Below are 21566 nucleotides of genomic sequence, written 5' to 3' on the forward strand. Positions count from 1 at the left end.
GGCCAGAGTGTCGCCTGTGAGACACACAACTTAAAACTAAGGGTTGGACTCAGCAACACAAGAGCATCAGCTCTCCCCAACACTGACCTATAGGTCTAGCACATTTGCCATCAACATCCCAGCACAAGTTTTATGGATACAGAAAGCTTATTCACAGATCTATATGGAGAGCAAAAGGCACTGGAAGGGCTAAATGAATGTTGCAAAAACTATAGTTTAGCAGGAAGAATCACTCTACTCAACTTTAAGATTTGTTATAGGGCCCAGCATGGTAGCCTTGTGGTTAAAGTCTTGCCTTGCATGTGCCAGGATCCCATGTGGGCACTGCTTCTAATACTGGTAGCCCTACTTCCCATTCAGCTCCCTGCTTTGTGGCCTGGGAAAGCAGTCGAGGACGGCCCAAAGCCTTGGGACCCAGCGCCCGCGTGGGAGACCTGGAAGAAGCTCCTGGCTCCTGACTTCGGATCAGTTCAGCTCTGGCCATTGCAGCCACTTGAGGAGTGAATCAATGGCCAGAAGATCTTCCTCTGTCTCTCTTCCTCTCTGTATATCTTATCTGACTTTGTAATAAAAATAAATAAATCTTTTTTAAAAAGATATGAAACAAAGCAAGCTGAAACATATTTAGAATTATGTCTGATTAGAACAGGAAAAAAAAAAAACACCTCAAAGATAGTCTTAAGCTTTGCAAGTGCTGTTGCCGCCAAAATTGGAACTTTTGCGTTCTGACAGGGAGTGTCAACAATACTACTAGTCATGGGACTTCAAGCTTGTGGGCAAGCTTGTGGATGGTGATTGAAGCAGGCACTCAGAGCACAGTGGCAAGGCAAAGGCACAAGGCTGAGGCTTAAGCATTTCAACAATTAGACATTTTCAAATGTGCACGAACACAGCTCTGATGTAAAAGCATTTAAATAAAAGCTTGAGGGAGCTTTTGAGGTCAGGTGCAGTGGGCTAAGGTGCCTCTTGCAAAATCAGAGTACTGGTTAAAAATCTCAGCTGCTCCAATTCCAACCCAGCCCCCTGCTAATGCACCTGACAGCATATGATGGCTCAAGTGCTTGCATCCTTCTAAGCTTCTGGCTTCCCATCTGGGGAGCGAACCGATGGAGGAAAAACCTGTCAGTCTCCTTTTCAAATACATAAACCTTTATTAAATAAAGGGGGGGGGTACCACATGGTGGTATATCAGGGCTGATATCCCATGTGGGCACTGGTTTGGGTCCCAACTGCTCTATTTCCAATCCAGTTCCCTGTTAATGGCCTTGAAAGCAGCAGAGGGCTAAAGCCTTGGGCCCGGTGCCCACGTGGGTGCCCTGGAAGAAGCTCCTGGTGCCTGGCCTTGGACTGGGCCAGCTCTGGCCATTGTAGCCATCTGGGGAGTAAACTGGCGATTTATCCCTCTTTCAAGCAGTGTTGGGATATAGTGCATAAAGCCACCAGCTTACATCGCAAGCATGCATATTGGCACTGCTTCATGTTCTAGCTGACTTATAATCCAGCTCCCTGGGCCTGGGGCTGCGGCAGTCTTGTGGCTAGTCCTTGGTTTGCATGCCCCAGAATCCCATATGGGCCCCACTTCTCATCCAGCTCCCTGCTTCTGGCCTGGGAAAGCAGTTGAGGATGCCCCAAAAGTCTTGGGACCCTGCACCCATGTGGCATACCAGAAGCTCCTGGCTTCAGCTCGGCTCAGTTCTGGACATTGCAGCCACTTGGACAAATCTTCCTCTCTGACTAGCCAATAAACCTTTAGTAACAAAAATAATACAGCTCCCCGCCAATGCCCTAAGCAGCAGGTAAGATGGCCCAAGTGTTGGACCCCTGACTCCTGCATGGAAGAGCACATGAAGCTCCCGGATTGCACCATCTAGCAAATGGTTCCCAATGTGGCCATCCAAAAAGCAGCAGATAAATCTGCCCATCCATTTTTCAAATTATCCCAATTTAAAACTAAAAACCTTAACTTTCTTGCCAACATGAAAACACCATGAAAAGAACCATGACAATAGGCCTCAGTATGTACCGACATAATATCCCGCATGAACTTGGGTTAAGACAAGTCTAGTGCTTACATTAGACCAATCATCGCATCTCTACTAGAACTTCACTCCTTTTAATCTAGCCTTAGAACTCCATTTCATCGAGTCGCCTCCCACTAGATCTTCAATCCGGCAATCCTAACACTTCTTTCCACCAAGACCCTACCTTCCCTTTCATGCCCAATATCGATTGCTTCAAACTTCTGTCCCAAAATGTTGTCTTAGACCATGACTGTCCAAAGTGCTGCCACTCAAAATCACCAATATTTGACCCCCCAAACACTTCGTATAGTTTAATCTAACCTGTAATTTCAATAGCATCCCTAAGCAGATACTCAGCATCCTTATTGAAACACTCATGTAAAAAAACGCACATATCCAACCCACTCCTCGTGTTTACCTTTCATATCAAATTCACCCAAGTAGTCTCAGCAGGTGGATTAAAGCATAGGCCAGTTTGCAATGTTTGCGCATCAGTAAGGGCCTTTAAGACTTTTGTCAGAAATCCTGCTTCACTTCATCTTCCATTACGCTTCAGTACTACAATCATTGTCCTAAGCATCTCAATAGCACCATCAGAAAGAACTACATTTTACAAATTTTCAGGCAAAAGCACAACTTTATTTCCACCTCTAAAATTAAACAATTGACAACAAAAGGAGACTGTGCAGTTCAACTTTTTATTTTAATAAAATCAGAATATGCACAGCACATGCAGTGCTAGCATCTAAACTAATACAATAAGCAATTACTAAAGCTACAGTGACTTGAGGTTCAATCTTTACATTCAGCAAGTTTAAATCCATTCTTACATTTTTTTGAAACCTTATTTAACTGAAAAATATTGCTTGCCGATAAAACTTGCTCAAATGCTACCGCTGAATGTACAAGTCACTGATTATGCCAATACAACAAATATAACCACATGTTTGAGGATTGCAATGTGCCAGACATTCACTGAAAAAAAAAATACACACAACTAAACAAAACTCACACAACAAACATCTGAGAATCTGGACACTTCAGTTCAGTGTTCTGAAGTGTTTCATTAATATCTTAAGACAAGTGTATCAAAACCTTGGCATGATTTAATTTCAAGTCGCCAATTTTGTTTTTACTAACATCAGAAAGTTATGGCTACACTGCCAATGCCGGGTCTGCTTAATTTGACTTAAGAGTTTAATATGACTTAACATTAAAAGCTCACACTACCCCGAAATATATAATTTCACGCATACGGTGACATTCAACATTCAAGTGCCAGTGTTTTTGTACTGTCTTTTGGTCAAGTTTCTTTAAACTTTCAAAGAATCACTTTTAGGCTTACAAAAATAAATATTTGTCAAAATGTTCAATAAATATTACATAAAACTAGCAGCAAAAAGTATCTAGAAATCTGTCGTGTGCAAATAGTTTTCTTCCCAACTATCATTCCCATGGTCCCAAATAAATTTTAGAATCTAGTCCCATCCCCTTCCTAGACAAGCTGCGTTCAACAATCTCCAAGAGACAAAATAAGATTGGAAGTTTAAGGACACGCACACAAGACATATATATAAAATTCTCTGAATGTGCAATAAAAGAAGTACTTTGTAAAAAGTTATGGGCAAAATGTACAAGGGCCTAAACCTAGACTAATTGAAATAGCACCATAACAAATGACCTCAATACTGTCAAGTGCACCTACTTAATAAAAGTTTTAGAACAAGGCACAATACACTTGAAAATCTATTGCACTTTAGGAAATTTTTGCCGTCTTCCTATGCCACTGTAAAAAGATTGAGCGTTTTGATCACCGCATTCTGGCCACAAAATTAGCCCAGAATTCAAAGTGGCAGAGGCATTTTAGTGGTGGACAATGCTCATCTTTGGCCAGATTTAGCATAAACAGACTATAAATACAATGGAAACCTATGCAACTAAAACTGACTGAACTGCACTGTAGAGCAGAATTGACACCTTGTGCAGTTATGTACATATTTCCAACCTGTGTGATCTCAAAGATTTCAGTTTGTTACTCTTCTGGAGCCATTTTTACAAAGTCTATAGTAAGCCAGTTTAACATCTCAACGCAGCTTGAACAGAGTAATGTGAATCGGCATTTAAAATAAAGCCTGCTGCATAATTCTTCCTGTTCATACCCTCTTGACCAAAAAACATTAACACTAGCATGCGTTATTAGACCAAAAATCATCCAGGGCCCTAAGTGAGGGCTGGTCATTGCTGTGGTCAGCCATTCTACCATTTCAGTTTCATTTATGGCAGGCATTTAAAAAGTCTAAGTAGATGAATTCTCCTAAAAACCTATTTCAAGTTATCAGACCTTTAAACTTTCCCTGTAATAGTATGCCCACATTTGGCTAGCTCATAATTAATGATCTGCCTAAACATTGAAAGAGGAATTGCTGTATTTACTTGCATTGACTTTGAAAACAGTGCTTTGAATGTATGCATGTATTACTCATACATCACCTCATCATGACTGGAATGGCTTGTTTAAAGACTGTCAGGTTCTAAATACCTATCCAGGATAGAGTGAGCAAATCAGAACTTTAACTTAATACAGTTTGCCACATTAGAAACTAATTCCATTAATATGCTTCAAGACGTTTGTTGTCTGTTTCCCCCCAATCTGCAAGTATTAAAAAGCCCTAATGCAGGCTACCGCATAAGTTTTTTCCTTATATTATTTATGGATGAATCGATGATTCCTGTTAAGTTGTATCACACCTGTGTGCCAAGGTTTGATTTTAGCCCAAGTTCAGTAAATTTATTTTGTCAAAACAATTGATATCTTGAGCATTACTGAGCCAACAGGACATCAAAATAAAAAGTTGTCTAAAGTTAAAGGCACAGTACATTAACAAACAAATGATCCTCAGTCACAAAATTATAAATGCAGTTTGGGATAGGGTAGGCGGGAGGGGAGTTAATCCAAACGACAGCAATGAAGTCTTCAAACCATCTTCCGAACAGGGCTGCTGATTGTTCCTTCCATCTTTTTTGTGACCTTGAGCTCCCTTAAAAAAAAATTTCAGTGGAGAATCACAGCTGGTAATGTACTGCGAGTTCTTGAAGCTACACAAGGTATAGTCTGGCTAAGTTACATGTGGTTTCCATATTAGCTTGTTTGGCAGGGTGACCTACGGCAAGGCAGGCTCAGTTACCCCACCAGTCAACCCCCTGGGAGTTATAATTTCCTCCATATCCATCACTGTTGTAATAGCCTCCATAGCCACCTGGTGAGAGATTTGAAAAAGAAAGAAATTAATTCAGACATTCGATAATACAATTCTCTCCTGAAGAACTCAGCTGTAAGGTACAAAAGGTAATCTGCAGTGTTGAGCTTCCTTCCCCCGTGATGACCCAAAGTAAAAGCCCTTCCCAAAGACAAAGAGATTGAAAATTAACACTACCTCCGCCAAATCCTCTGCTGCCCCCGTGGCCGCCTCCGCCGCTGCGGCTGCTGCTCACGCGGCTGCTGCTGAAGCTCGAACTGCTCGCACCACTGCTTTGTCGATAGTCTCTGGCACCAAATCCCCCACTGAATCTGCTACTGTAAGGAAATATTCATGTTGGTTCACTTCAAGATGAAATAGCATAGTTCCCCATTTAGCCATCTTTCCCTTCATAGAGTTCCCAAAGACCTGAACAGGGGAGAGCTGCACCCCTTACTCCAGACAGTTTATGAAAGGTTGCACAATGCTCAAGTTGACTGGAGGTACGGCCAGAGCTGGGCAATTCAGGTGACCGCGCCACCCCCTCCTACTCCACACCACCTGCATCTCACCTCTTAGAACGCCCACGGCTGCTGCCCTTGTAGTGATGCTCATATGCCAAGTTTTCTAGCCAAGATGGCACTTCTTGCTTGGCTTCAACAAGAAGATCCAACAAATCCTTGGTAATATTTATGTTCCTCTCATTAAAGAATGAGGTGGCAAGGCCTAAGAAGAATTCCACAAAGTACAGTGAACAACGGTTTTCAATACTAACTTTCCTATGACATTATCTCCTATTCAACCAACTTAGAATGCTCTGAAGAATACCTGAACTCATAATATAAGTTGTTTTAATGGCATTCCTTGCAAAATGGATTCGGATACTTGAGATCTGGAAAAATTGTGTGCCTGATGCATGACTAGGAAAAACAGACCACCAAGGAACTAAACACTCACCAAGGTTTCCTACACGTCCAGTACGGCCAATGCGATGCACGTATTCTTCAATATCACTCGGCAAGTCAAAGTTGATGACATGTTTCACATTTGAGATGTCCAATCCTCTTGCGGCTACCTGGAAAATAGCTCTTGTTACATATCGGCCACTTCTGGAAAAAAACATTCCAACAAACTGAACTTCAGTGAAAATAAAGACTGCTATTGATACATACTGCTGTAGCCACTAGAATTGGGCTTTTTCCTGAGCGGAACTGGTGAAGGGCCTCTTCTCTGTCTCTCTGGGAACGGTCTCCATGGATACTGGTGCAAGCATATCCTTCATGGTATAAGAAATTCTCCAGAGAATCTGCACCCTTTTTGGTCTCCACAAACACTAAGGTAAGTGATTCCTTCCCTGGATTTAAAAAACATCACAAGGTTTTTGTCACTAATAGTGGCTTAATTGTTTTTGTATTTAGGAAGCATACAAAGTATACACAGTGAAAGTCTTTTCACAATGTTTCGAATGAGGAAGAAAATAAACTCAAATGGATCCTCATTACCTAAGCTACCAGAGTGATGCTAAAAGTATTCATCATTTTACCTGTTGCATTTAGGAGGTCAAGCAGAAACGACCGTTTGTCTGATTCCTCCACCCACACTACTTTCTGCGTGATGTTCTCAGAAGTAGAGCCAACTCTTCCCACAGCCAGAAAGATGTATTCATCCAAGAAATCACGAGCAAGCATCTGAAAGAAAAAAAACCTTACTATCCGTTGATACAAACAAATTCATTAATAAATAAGATTTGCATCACATATTACCTGTATTTCCTTAGGGAAAGTAGCACTAAACATCATAGTGTGGCGGACACCTTTTGGAGGCATAGTATCTTGTTCAACTATTCTGCGGATCTGAGGTTCAAAACCCATATCCAACATCCGATCAGCTTCATCTAACACCAGGTATCTGTCATGAATCAAAGCTTAGTTTAGAATGGGGGATAATAGAAAAAGGGCATCTAGGAGTGATCACAAATTATACACTCATTAAAATAGCTAAATGATTCACACCACATGCTCTGACACATATACAAAGAGCACCTAAGGGTTGTAAAGTCCCCTAAGATCACACACCAAGTGTCTCAGCAATTCTTCAGTCTTGTTTCTTTCCCATACTGAAAGTATGAACAAACTTTGTAGAAGTTAATGGCTAAAATAAATCAATCTTAAAATTTTGATAATGCTAATAACTCCACAAAATTCACGGCCATTATCTAAAAACTAATGTTGCATCCCATACATTTAAAAATGAGCATACTTTGAAAAAAAAAATGAACTTACTTGCAGAAATCTAATCCAATTTTTCCTCTTTCCATCATATCCACTAAACGGCCTGGAGTGGCTACTAGCAAGTGGCATCCACGTTCCAAGTCTCGAATCTGTTGCCCAATATCAGCACCACCATAAACCACACATGGGCGAACTCTGGATCGGTAGGAAAACTATAAGCAAAGAAAACGTGGTCATAAAACATTTCATCAGAACCAATGAGGAAGGTAATAATCATTGGAGTCTTACTTTTCTGGCTTCCTCATAGATCTGTACTGCCAATTCTCTTGTTGGTGCCAGTACCAAGGAGATTGGGTATTGCTTACGACGCCCATACCTTCCGTTTTCCTAAGAAACAAGCATCTACAGGTTAAAACTCACCATTTTTTCAACAGTGTATAATGTAATTCGTTTTTATAACTCACAATTTTATAACTTACAGATTATACTTGAAAACCACTTAGATGGGTTAGAATTAAGTCTTAGCATCACAAACTTCTCAATAACCACTTACAAGTTCTAAAATTCTCATTTCATGAAGACTTACCTTCATGGCTCTCAAAGCCTCGCCTGGACCATCCGAGTAAATTTGACTCAAAATAGGCAAGAGAAATGCTGCAGTTTTTCCGGACCCTGATAAGAAAAAGCATATCCAATTTAATCGTCCTTATGTGTGGAGGGGACAGGAAGGGACAGACAAGGAGGGAAGCACAAATAGCCAAATTTTCCAAAAACAGCATCAAGCGACTTTTTTGGTCCATCTACCTAAGAGTCACAGAAAGGTCCAACCTGCTGTAAATAAAGCTTGGTTGTGAAATACAGCCAAGCCCAATGATGTGTGTGTATGTATATATATTTACAGCTCCTCCCACACCATAATATAACAGAGCTAACTGTTGCAACATATACCCCAGGGCCCACAAAAGTTAGAAATGCCATTTTTTCTTCTACAGAGGGATGTTTATAGTTTTGATAAAAGAACTTGCCTGTTTGGGCACAAGCCATCAAGTCTCTTTTCTCTTTGATAATTGGAATAGCATGCTTTTGCACGGGAGTTGGGCGAGTATAACGAGTAAGCTCAATGTTTCCCATAATGATTTCTCCCATCTCAACATCACTGAACTGTCAAGAAATTAAATGGAGTTCAACAGGTATAAATGTCATCATCAGAACCATTCTGTTTTACATTACCAATACATTAACTTAAATCATGTTGTATTTTGAGAAAACTCAACCCCCAGAGTTACACATCAGAAAAGACGCTGGGCTCTTCACAGCCACAGCCGTTAACCTATTTCAAATGAATTATTCATGATAGCAACATTGAAGTCAACCTCTCCCTTCGCTTTCAACAAACCAATGGCATCTGGTATATACCCCCATCTCATCCTGATGGGTCATGAACCCTTTTACGCTTCCTTCTGCCATCTTGAAAAAGTTAAGTAAAAATACTTACACTTTCGATATGTGGAGGACAGTTGTTACCTGTTGCCTCAACTGGAATGTCATCATATTTCTCAAAGTTAATCCCAGTGTTGCCTCCAGAAAAGAGTTCCCTAGGATCAAACAATTGTTAAGTTTGTTATACTAGCTAATAAGGCTTAATACACTGAACGTACATTTTAAAAAAACTTACTGTTCCAAGCGTTCACTTGGTGGGAGTGGCTTTGACCAATCATCTTCATCTGATTTGTCACACCAGCGGCTGGTCCCACGTTCGAATTTGCCAAAGCCGCTTCTGTCACCGCGGCCGCCGATGCCATCGTAATCACCCCGTCCGCGATCATCAAACCTGAACAGCACAATCACTCGCAGTCATACCACTTAACCATTAACAGATCCCTGCCACTACTCTAGCACTATCTGGAGGAATGTTCAATTAGTCATTGTGGCTAACCACAAGGATACCCCAACATTCCAAACCTGGCCTCGTCCTATTTGACCAACAAAATGTTTTAAATCAGAGCATAGGTATTATTTATGTAAGCTCATTCATAGCCTCCACATTTCTACAATCATACAGCCTAAGCAGGCCTCAGAGGCTAATTAAGAATCAAGCCTTATGTGTAGCATATAGCTCATACTTTCATTTAAGATGCTCATCCAAACATATCTAATGGCAGGGGAAAGAAAAACAGCACGCCCGCCAAGTAGCAACTATCCCAGCCTGTCACTTAACAGGTTACCTGTGACAGATTCTGAGTAAATGGTAAAACAGTCCTTACCTGAATTAAAGATGTTTTTAGTTTTAGACCTGTCTGCTCATGAGGCCAGTTCACCACAGTTGCATAATTAAAACTGAGTTTAAAAATTAACAGTCCACAAAAATGTCAAACAAATCAGGCCATTTACTGGACAAACTTATACTTTTAAGTAAGCACAAACAAAATAACAATTCATTATACCAGAGTATAGTTATGTTTGTACTTTCATCTAATTTCTATTCAATTAAAAAAAGTACCATGAATATCATCCATGTAGGTGGTCAGGATGAGGGCTTCCAAAAGAATACATCCTAAACTGCTATTACAACGTGGAAAGGTAACTCGCTCACCTTCCCCTTGATCCACTGCCTCGGTCGCTGAAGAAACTCGACTTTCCCCTTGAATCGCTACGAGATCCAAAACTGCTGTATGCATCCTTGTCCTTACTGGAACTCCACCCTGAACTGTCTTTGTCGTAGAAGCCTTCAGTTGAAAAAAAAAAAACAAACAAACCACAAACCAATTTACTATTAATCTAGAAATAAGAATCTTTGCTAAAGTATCAGTCTTTCTGAATCATGGGCTCTACCATGGCACCAGAAGGTGAATGCCACCTCCTGGAGCTCAACAACCCTGCCTGTAACACATGGTTATGTTACTACCACAAGACTACCACGCTTTAATCTGCATTTATTTTACACGTGTTTATGGGTTTGGGAAATAGCTACCATGGTTTCTATCTCCCTTAGAGATGGTATTCAGTGTGCTCAATTCCTTTTCTCAATTTTAGCAAGGACAAAACAGTACTCTATACATATGAAACATAATGCTGTTAAGACACCAATTTAATGGTTCATCTCGTCTGAACTTAATGAAGATCAGGAGTACCTGGCAAAGGTAAACCGTGATTCCCATTATTCTCGGTGGACAGACATAAATGAGCCCAAGGACGAGCAGATGAGTTAACAAGCTTCAGCGAGACCTTATTCAACAGGCAGATGATTTCCGAGTGAAGTTACTTTCCTTCTGCCTCTACTATTACCAGCCACGTGGTTAACAGCATTTGCTAGCAATGAAGAGGTGAATTCAATGTCTAGCTTTTGTCTAGCTCCAAAACCCCTCATCATACTACCCTACCATACCTGCCACTGCAACAAAGGAGAAAGAGGAACTACTAAATACATGAGGGCCAACTTCGGGTGTGTGCCTAGGGAAAGTGACAACACCCGTGATTATGAACTCTGCATGAACTGCACTGTTAAAGTGAACTTCTGGTGCAAATACGACAGATGCCATACCCATGCACTGCAGGGGCAGTCAGCAGGGACTCGATCTGGAGGAGGAGCAACAAGACTGTGTGCTCCTCCCAGGGTCTCGCCAGCCCTTCCAACATCTTCCTTCCTCTTGACCTTCCCTTTTCCTCCAAATTACAGACCATCTATAAACTTTCAAACGAAGCCGTTAAGGCAAGGAAATAAAACCAGTCAGTCACTCCCAACTTACTAGAGCAGTTTCAATGCTATACAGCCTGGTCAGTATTATACAATAAGCCCATCTCTATCTTGGTATTTGGTATTCTTCATTTTCCCCAGGCTTTAACTGCTGCTGAGATCTATAAAGGTTTATGAGTTACCTTTAGTAGCTTCTCTGTTCCTTAAGTGAGGAGGAATATAGCGTCCTTCTAAAATAAATAGTAAAAAACATCAATTAAATGCAAAAAAAACAGAAACCCACACATCACACTATAGCTTTTACTAAAGCCTTCTATTAAAAAATGATCCTTGGAAACACTTTCTTTAAAAGTAATAATAATAAAAAATCTGTGGTGGACATTTTACATTGCAGTTGAACATAGCAGGTACACAGCAGGGCCTACTTGCTTCAGGCTCAGCTCTCAGATCCACTTCCAATTCAGCCTGTTCCTGCTACACACCCTGGGAGGCAGCAGACACAGGCTCCAGTCCTGGGCGCCGCCTACCAAAGTGGGAGAGCCGAGTTCCTGTGTCCCAACAGAGTTGGCCTTATTGCCATCTGCTGCAGGCCACCTGGGCAATCAATTAATGGGTAAAAGATCTCTGTCCTTCTGCCTTGCAAATAAAATGAGAGTAAAAAGTGTTTCTGCTTCCAGTCTACATTCTGAGGAACCTGGGGGAGGGGGGGGAGGAAGGTCTTACTTTAAAGAGGTTATTGCATTCTAAGAAAAACTTCTAAAAAACCGTGGCAGGGCAAGCAGTTGAGATGCCTGCCTCCCACTCTCAGAGCAATCGGGTTCAGTTCCTGCCTCTGGCTTTTCATCCCAGCCACCAGATTCCTTGGGTTTCTGAGACTTGCATGGGAAATCTGGAAGGAGCAGCAGGCCCAGCCGGGGCCCCAGCCCAGTCACCAGGAGCACCTGCAGAGCGAACTAGCTAGTAGATGCGCCCTACTCGGCTCTCAAGTTCAAGTAAATGTTTGAAAAAAGATTTTAAAACGAGTTTCCTAAGCAAAAATCCAACTTGGAACCTATTAGTTGAAATCCACAAGTTTGATACATGTAACTGGCTCCTAGCAATTATTTAACATTTCTCTTCTCCCAAAGGGTCTGCTACAATTTAAGGAAACTATAGTAAACATCAAGGCTTACAGCCTTAGTATAAAAACCAACCAAAAAGAAAACACTGCAACATAGTAAATCAAAATTGGCCACAAAATGCTTCTGTGTTTCTACCCAGCTGTTCCAAAACATACAATCTACATACACATGGGAAGACTGCAAAAAGGCATGGATTTCAAGGAAGTGGGCATTTAACTCAAGGCTTGTTGTTTAAAGGAAATCAACTGCAAAAGTAACCTTGTGCCCAGTGAGGCCCTTCTGGCCTGCAACTGCAGTGTGCACACATCACTGTGACATTTTTCTAAGAGGTGGCAGGAGATCTGAGCTTAAGTAGAACTCTGCTGACAACAAATTTCCCAGGCTCCCCTACCTTAGCAGGGACCTGAAAAAGCTGGTCTCCAGATAAATCCCCTTGGGGAGAGGGGAAAAAGAAAAGCTTGGGCACCTAATCTCTTGCCAAACAGAATCCTCACAGCCACCCCCAAATTAAGTAGTCTTGTATTTCTTAGGTCTCATGTTCTTAAGAAAGATGCTGATCAAAGTGCGTGAGTTCCAGTCACATTTAGGAATGCACACATCCCACCACTTGTAAACCAGGATTAGAATTCAAAATGGACATCATCAAACCCTTTTAGAAAATGAGCATTGCAGGAGTCTCCTTATTGGCTAACTGCTACTGCTAAGAGAACCAACCGGTCCCCTTTGTTTAAAGGCCACAGTATGCTACTCTTTATACAAGAAAAATCAGAGGGCAAATTCTAAGCATCCATTCTAAAGCTGAGATACTGAAGCCCCAGTGTTGAGCAAATCCCGCACCCGCTTTGCTTTACTTACTGCTAGCTGTACTTCCTCCGCTCTGATTATCTGAGGAGTTCAGGTCTAGGCCAGCAAACTAGAAGAGAAAGGAGGTGGGTTATCAGGGCACACATGGAAACACTGTACTAAAACGTGTCCTGCATGTACTATTTACCACCCTGTCTACCCCACGGTGCTTGCCACAAAGATGCAATGTTCCAAGCACGTGCAAAACACTCCCAGGGCATACACTGCAGAAGACAACACACTAACCACACAGAGGGGGCCGCTGAACCCCCACGACCAAGGGACACATATTTCCAAAGCTACTTTCAACTTGGGAATTTTTCTAAATCTAAATCGCACACCTAAAAAGGCTTAGGACACATTCTGAATTACCCATTCTTTAATCTCTTTATCCTCCAAGTATTAATTATGGCAGTACTGTTTAGGGAGAGAAAAATCAGCTATATGCCATCCACACTTATCTTACACTGGTAGCTCAACGCCTCAAATTCTAGAACAATTACCTGTTATCTTCATGACATTCTATAACTATAACTAATCAGGAATTATGGCAGAGGGGGGTCTCAAACAAACTACACATGTGGGGGGGGGGGAATCAGATCTTACTTCTTTCAAAACAACCATAAAAGATGGCTTTGTCTTTTGCAGGAGACATCAAAACATGTCCATAAATCTTCTGTTAAAGTTTCAACACAACACTGCCAAATCGTAGGCACCATCGACGGAGGCATTGCAAACAGGAAGTGGACGATGTGCCCCATAAATAAGAACAGTACAGGAAAAATCTGGGGACTTCATTTCTAGAATTGAACTCGGCCATGCTTTCTTCTGTAAGTGCATTAATGATAAAATCATAAAAATGGCACGAGTTATGAAAAAACGTTAAAGTGCGGTACGCTGTGGCCTGGAGAGGAGGCAGGCTTCAGATCAGTATTCCGTGTAGCACAGGGCAATGCCAGCAATGCGGAGGACGCAATTGAGTTGTTAATGGGAAAAATGCCCCAAAAGAACAGAGTTAAATCCGCAAAAACACGGATCAACTCGGGGTCACTCAGCTTTGTTGGATTGTTGTGGAGTTCCTGAAAACAACTCCCTGTCCCACTGAGTAGGCAGAACTTTAGCAGCGCACATCGCAAGGCTGACGGGAGAGTGGGAAATGCAGAGGGCTGCGCACTACCTGGCGGCAAAGCCCCGGAGATCCCCCGGGCTTCACCCCCTCTACTGTGCCCCATTCTTTCCTGGAGAGGGTTTCCGGGTAAGAGAACCTGTTCGGGGGCCTCTGTGACCTCTTGCAAAATTCTGCTCTGTTGGACAGCAACAAGTCTGCCTCAAGACTCTTTTTCTCCTCCCTAATTCATTTTTCAGGAATTTATGAAACACGGCGGCGCGAGGCTAAGCGGCCACGGCGAGCAGCGGTATGTGGGGCAAATGAAGCCACCGCCACACAGGGTCCCTCGACCGCCCTGCTGTGCACCCCCCCCAGCCCGGCGCCACCGCGGAAGCAGCGGCCCATCCTCCCTCCCCCTCTCCTCCCCGCCCGCCCGCCCAGTCCTCCCTCAATCTTCTGCGTCACAAAACTTTCCACTCCGGAAACGAGGCCGCAGCGGCGGGCCTGCGACGGCCCTGCGGAAACGGGGCAAAAGCAAAAAGGGTCTGCGGAAAGAAAGCCGGGAGGAACGAGATGCCCCTTTTCCAACCTCCTTTCCGGGTGCCGGCCAGCCGCGGGCCGGGCCTCTCCCGGCAATGGCCCATAGCACCGCCCAGCCCCAACACAAAGGAGGTCGCCGCCATTACCCGGAGCGGCCACCCCCACTCCCCGCCGCCCCCCTCGCACATTCCAGAGCCGCGTTATCTCCCTCACCCGCGCGCAAACGCCGGATGCCTGCTGCCTCCCCGGGACAGGAATCCCGGCCGCGCCAGCCGCCAGGGACCAAGCCCCCACGGCCGCCGGGGTCCCCATTCCCGCCTCCTCCCCCTCCCCCCCCCGCAGGGTCACTAATCAGTCGCGTTTTGGCGCGTGCGCGTTCCCGGGAGAACGCGCGCACCCCTCCCCCCCACCCCTACGCCCGCCCGCGCACGCTCATGCGCGCGCACTCACTCACACACATACACACATTCACACACACATATATACACACACAAAAGCCGCCATTGTGCTCGGGCCGGGGGACAATACCGAGGGCCAAGCCGGAGCCCGGGTGCGCACGACAGCCGCAATCAGCAGCACTCCTGCCACCTCCTCGTCCCCCAACAGCCCCGAAACGCTGGCGCTCCCCAACTCCAGCCGCTCAGGGAGTGCAAACCCGGCGGCACTGCGCGCTGCGCCACGAGCTAGCTCAGGGCAGAGGAGCGATTCAAGCAGCCACCCTCACAGAGCCCCGAGCCGCTCACCTGCTGGTCCAGCCCGAGCGCATTTTCCACCGCCACATGACTCATCCCTGAAGAGTGCTGAGACCTCGGGAGTCTTCTGCCGAGCGAGTGTGTTTGGTTCACCGCGAAAGCCCTCTCACGGGAGAACTGCGGCTCTGGAGCGATCGGCGCGGCCGCAGAGCTAATATACCTACGCCGAAGACTGCTACGTCAGCACGTAAGACGTGTGCCCTCCCTTTCGGACTTGCGCGCCCCCTGCCGCTACCACTTGTGCCCGGCTACTGCGCGTGCTCTTCGTCCTAACCTCCAGGGATTTCCTAAGCGGTCCCGTCGCCCCTCGTAGTTGGATGTGGGACCTTAGAGGGCCAAGTGCTCCCCTCTTAGCCTTGCACTTGCCTTCTTTGCTTGCTTTCCGCCGCTACCCTGCTCTTTAGGCTTGCAAGTCTCGCGAGATCTCCTCGCAGCCTGTTTTCCGCCAGCTCCGAGGCTTTAAAATTGACCCAGGCCCGTACGCTCGCCTTTCCACCCTAGTCTGCTCCACCCGCTTCCGCTCTTGCTTTCTAGCGCTTTTGCTCTCCCTTCTCTCCGTGCCCAGACCTGCAGATGCCGTGGGATTGCTGCGGTGTGAGCAGCTCTCGCTTTTTCTCAGTGCTGCCCTGAGATTCAAGTTGAGACAGAAAGAGGCCCGAACCCGAGAGCTCGGTTGCTCACGTGACCACAGGTGTCGCGCGCGGTGGCCATTTTGTGAAGCAAGAAACGGTAGCTTGAATAGAGTGCCGCGAATGGGGGACAAGCGAGAAAAGAGGGGGAACGAGAAGGCGGGGGAGGAGGGTAGAGAGGGAATTGCGACTCCGGTAAGGGTAAGGGGGGAAAATGAAGGGAATCCCCGCCTGCCGAAGGCTTCTAGAGCGGTTGCCTAGGCAGCAAGGGGCGCCGCCTAGAAACCGAGGCCTCCCTCCCCCAACCCCGCACGGGAGCGCGCGCCTTCCCTCCTCCCTCCTCCCTCCTCCCCCCGACTGCTAGGGAACAATGAGGCGGTCACGCGGCTGGTCTGGAGCTGCCCGGGACCCGGGCTTTGCATCGGAACGCGGGCAGCCCCAGCCGAGCGCCCAGCGGCGCGGCGGGCACCCTGACCGGTGGTAAACGGGGCTTTCAGCGCCCTTGACAAAGTCGGGGGTCTCGGTGGCTGGGTGCAACCTGAGACGGGCAACTGCAGGGTTGGCGTCCCGGGCCCGGGGTGATCCGAGGCTCCCCATCCCCCAGGCCGCTGCGGAAAGCGGGGCAGAGGAGGGGGGTAGGGGGTGGAATGAAAACCAACCGGTTTCTGCTTGTGACCACCCCCTCGGGCAGGCCACCTCTAGTCCCCGGCTTCTCTGACACAGTCCCTTAAATAGAAGAGAATTTGAGGTCCAGTGGTTCACGGGCTTTGATTAAGTTAAGCTGGTTGCCTCACAAAAGCAGCTCTTGCAGACTCCCCTGTCTCGACTCTCGTGGCACAATTGAATAGGTCGGACGCTAGATTTTCCTTCATGCCCCAAAAGGTCTTCCGCCAGAATTCAAGTAGTTTAAATGTTCTCATCATATAATTGACCAAACACTTAACTTCCCTTTACAACTTTTTAAATTGAAACCGAAAATTCTAAGGCAGTGGGGAGAGAATGTTGACTCTGTCCTAAAGCAAGTTGCTCCACATTTTTTAACCTACACCTACCAACACTGTTCAAAAATGTTCCCTTACAGCTACACTAACTGACAATAGCTACAGCCCTAGTGCAGCCACAGGTGGCCAACTGGGCAGGTATACTGTTTCCACAAAACTCAAGTACTGTGAACAGTGTTGCTGTTCGTGACCTCTTTTCCCAAAATGTTGCATTTACCCACAATTTATTGTGTATGGAAGCTGGGGAAGAGTATCTATAAAACAGAGCTACTTTCTCGGCTTAGATGAAGATAAACCCGTTTGTGAGCTGCATGAGTGCCCAGTGCAGGAGCATGAAAAACATCGAGCACTCCTGCTGACTTAAAAGGCCTGCAGCCCTCACTGCTCAGTCACAAGGAAAAACCCGCAGCCCTGGTGCCCCTTGGAGACCCCCTAGGCTTATAGATCCTTGGGATTGCTTCCTGCTCTGACATGCGTGAATTGTCATGGAGCAAGTTGTGGTCCCAGTTTTACTTCCATTTCCTTCTCTTGTAGACCAGGCTAAACAGAAATGTGACGTTGAAAAGCTGTGGGTTCTGACTGGTCTTCAGACTGTGCGAACAGCCGCCACGAGGTGTCTGGCTGCCCTGGCTGTGGCCTTTTGTTTTCCTTTGGAGAAGCACCAGTATACAGAGTACTGCCGTGGGAGTGCCTGAAGGATTTAAATAGACAGCACTTTCGTATTTTCAATTAACCCCTGCTCATAGTCATAATCAGTTCAAACCCCCAGGGTGTTTTGTTAATCAATATGTTATAATTGGAATATCAAATTGGACAGGAAGTGGGAAAATATACAAAGCTTTGTCTTCAAACACATTCACACCCCAACAAGATTGATGGTACACACTCCAGGCAGCTGAATGAGCCCAACTTTCACAGCACGCTCCAAGAGACTTTTCCATTAAGGGATCATTTGCATATCTTCTCTGCATGAAAGTCATTTGCAAATTTTATTTGACATGACCTAAAAAGGATTAGAAATGACTGGAATCTGGGGAACTGGTTTTCCTTCCCTCCCCTTATTTCATCGCCAGACATATTGCTCTCATATTGGAGCAAATACTCAAACTGCAGCACCCCCAGCCTGGGAGGCAGCCCAGGGGACAGGGAAGTGGCTGGTTCTGGGCACTGGGCTGCCATAGCACCCCCTGTTCAGACTTCCGCTCTGGCACTGGGTAATCCTGCAGAGAAGGGGGCGCTTGTCATGACTGTCTTCAGGTGGGGCACCTGAAGCGTAACAGCTGCTGAATGATAGGTGAATGGTGCAAATCCCTGCACTAAGAAAGTTGTCATGTGGAAAGAAGTCTAAACCCATCATGTCACACCCATGGATAATTTTTTTTAAAAAGGTGTTTTGTTTTTTGCAGATTTATTTAGGGGGTCTGACAGCATGGCTCCACAAGCTAATCCTCCTACTGCTAGTGCCAGAATTCCATAGGGACACCAGTTTATATCCCAGCTACTTCACTTCCCACATAGCTCCCTGCTTGTGGCCTGGGGAAGACTGGAGAATGGTCTGCGTCCTTGGGATCCTACACTCACACATGGGACCCAGAAGAAGCTTTCTGGCTCCTGGCTTCAGGTCTGCTCAGCTCCGGCTGTTGCAGCTAGTAGCAGAAACAGCTTTACATAGAGAAAGAGCCTTCATCTGCTGGGTCTCTCCTCAAATGGCCAACTTGAAGCTGGAGCTGAGCTGATCTGAAGCCAAGAGTCAGGAGCTTCTTTCGGGTCTCACAGGTGGGTGTAGGGTCCCAAGGACATCGGCCATCCTCCACTGATTTCTCAGGCACATTAGCAGGGAGCTGGATGGGAAGTAGAGCAGCTGGGATACAAACTGGCACTCATGGGATGCTGGTGCTTGCAGGTAGATTAGCCTGTTGAACCACTTTGCTGTCCCCTCCCCAATTTTTTTAGATTTATTGATTTTTTTAAAGATTTATATATTTATTGGAAAGGCAGATATACAGAGAGGAGGAGAGACAGAGAGGAAGATCTTCTGTCCGATGATTCATTCCCCAAGTGAGCGCAACGGCTGATGCTATGCCAATCTGAAACCAGGATCCAGGAACTTCCTCCAGGTCTCCCACACAGATGCAGGGTCCCAAAGCTTTGGGCCGTCCTTGACTACTTTCCCAGGCCACAAGCAGGGAGCTGGATGGGAAGTGGAGCTGCCAGGATTAGAACCGGCGCCCATATGGGATCCCGGGGCGTTCAAAGCGAGGACTTTAGCTGCTAGGCCATGCCACCGGGCCCTAGATTTATTTATTGATTTTTATTTGAAAGGCAGATTTTACGGAAAGGAGAGACAGAAAGAGAGGTTTTCCCCACTGTTTCACTCCCCAAATGGCCACAATGGCCAGAGTTGAGCTGATCTGAAGCCAGGAGCTAGTTTATTTCCAATCTCCCACTTGGGTACTGAGACGTAAGAGCTTGGACTGTCCTCTGCTGTTTTCCCAGCAGAGAACTGGACTGGAAGTGAGACAGCCAGCCACCCATTTGGGATGCCAGCATAACAGAGCAGAGGATTAGCTTGCTGTACCACTGAGCCGGCCACTACCCCTCCCTGTCCATGGATGACTTTTAAGCAGAGACTTCCTCATCGCTGACAACTTATCACTTTTGAAATTACGTTATCACAGTGCACAGAAATAATGTGTCCAAGAAATCTAAAATGTGGCACTAAGGTAACTCAACTCTTTTGCAGCTGGAAGAAAGGAATGGCAGAGCCTGGCATGAACTTTTGTGATTAGCAGTCATCTTTCTGCCACAGGAAGAGCTTCCTGGGTCCAACTGACCACACTTCCTCCAGTGCAGATTGGGAATGAAGTTCAAAGAGGGCAGAACCGCCCTGTAATCAGAAGGGTAATTATAGGTCTGGAAGTAAAAGCAGTTCCCTTACTGAGCTTCCTTTTATGTTTTCAGATGTAATGGGCTTTTCAAATTTTTGTTTTTGTTGTTGTCTCAGATAAAGCAGATTAGCTTCAAATGCCAGATAATGGATGATAATTAGGAGAATGTTACTATGCAGGCTTGATAAAAGTTTCAAAGGGAACAAAGGAGGTCTTAGACTCTAGGTCACTCCCGGACCTCCCTCTCCAGAGGTGCCAACTGGAACCTGCAATACCAGTCATGTTTCTGGCAGTTGTTCCCCCAAATAGCAGAGCTGACCTAGAAGCTTTTTTCCTGCCACCAGGGATGGCAAGACCAACATCAAAAATTGTAACAAAGGGCATCTTCTCTGCCGCTAAAATAACAACAACAAAGTTGCAAATAGAAAAACCCAGTACACTTTTTGCCACTGTTCAGGCAAAGTTCCTGGGTAGTACCAGGAATGGCAATTGAATGAAAAAGGGGGAGGAGTCTTCCCAGGGATAAGAAGACAGTCTTGGGCACCGCAACATGGCCTAGCAGCTAAAGTCCTCTCCTTCAAAGTTCTGGGATCCCATATGGGCACCGGTTCTAATCCTGGCCGCCCTGCTTCCCATCCAGCTCCCTGCTTGTGGTCTGGGAAAGCAGTCGAGGACGGTCCAAAGCCTTGGAACCCTGCACCCTTGTGGGAGACCTGGAAGAAGCTCTGAACCCCTGGCTTCAGATTGGCTCAGCTCTGGCTGTTGTGGCTGCTTAGGGTATGAATCATCAGATGGAAGATCTTCCTCTGTCTCTCCTCCTCTCTGTATATCTGACTTTGCAATAAAAATAAATCTTAAAAAAAGAAGAAGAAGAAGAAGAAGAAGACAGTCTTGGAAGAAAGAGTATATTGAAGGAAGTCATTTGCTCTCCAGAGTCCATGCTGGTCTTATATAATAATAGCATTTGAGGGTTGTTTTGTTTGCTTGTTTGTTTTAGCAATAACTGTCTCTGGCGATGGTAGAATCTGAAGCCTGGCCATAGCTCACAGATCGGTCCTGTGTTTGCATTGCCAAAGCTAATTCAGTCTTTGCTTCATTCTTTTCTACTTAGTGGTTATTGCTGTCCTTGGCCTATGGACCTAGATGGCTGCTGGATGAGCCCAGGACCCTTGAGCACCCCCAGCTCAGCAAACCCAATGCCAGTGTCCACCCCCAAATGCAGGTTCGTATCTGTGCATCTTCATGGAGCCTACTGCCCCTTAAGGAACCTGCTCTACCAGGAAAAAAATGCCCCAAAGCAGAGGTAGACAGATGGAGAAATGGAGCTCTGGAACTTCATCATGGAGAGAGCTAACCCAGAAGGAAGTGCCTGGGCTGAGGGTTACAGAGCGTGACACCTGCAGGTCCTGGCAGGCCATGAGGGAGGGATGAAATAGAAGGCCACGCAGCACAGGGCCCACGAGGCGTTTATACCCTACAGGAGTCCTGGCTGCTGCTCTAGT

General features: G+C 45.6%; 1 protein-coding gene across 5 annotated transcripts; it reads right to left on the minus strand.

Moving 5' to 3' along the window:
- Positions 1-2705: 2705 nt before the first annotated feature.
- On the minus strand, positions 2706-15890 carry DDX3X (DEAD-box helicase 3 X-linked). 5 transcript variants are annotated; one of them, XM_040999743.1, is made up of 17 exons: positions 15538-15890; positions 13159-13216; positions 11365-11412; positions 10082-10214; positions 9164-9319; positions 8984-9083; positions 8514-8649; positions 8075-8160; positions 7777-7875; positions 7540-7700; positions 7021-7165; positions 6801-6945; positions 6430-6611; positions 6215-6332; positions 5830-5983; positions 5456-5595; positions 2706-5278 (listed from the first exon to the last, which is right to left on the minus strand). In XM_040999743.1, exons 1-17 carry the CDS (start codon positions 15580-15582, stop codon positions 5199-5201), a joined length of 1986 nt encoding a protein of 661 aa, XP_040855677.1. In that variant the 5' UTR covers positions 15583-15890; the 3' UTR covers positions 2706-5198. The 5 variants fall into 5 exon arrangements, with proteins under 5 accessions (XP_040855677.1, XP_040855694.1, XP_040855684.1 ...); XM_040999760.1 differs by having other exon boundaries at positions 11365-11409; positions 15538-15667; XM_040999750.1 differs by having other exon boundaries at positions 5456-5592; positions 15538-15667.
- Between the last annotated feature and the right edge of the window lie 5676 nt (positions 15891-21566).

This window comes from Ochotona curzoniae, unplaced genomic scaffold, assembly GCF_017591425.1.
Source record: "Ochotona curzoniae isolate NIBS_2020 unplaced genomic scaffold, NIBS_Ocur_1.0 contig_1274, whole genome shotgun sequence".
Classification (NCBI taxonomy): domain Eukaryota; kingdom Metazoa; phylum Chordata; class Mammalia; order Lagomorpha; family Ochotonidae; genus Ochotona; species Ochotona curzoniae.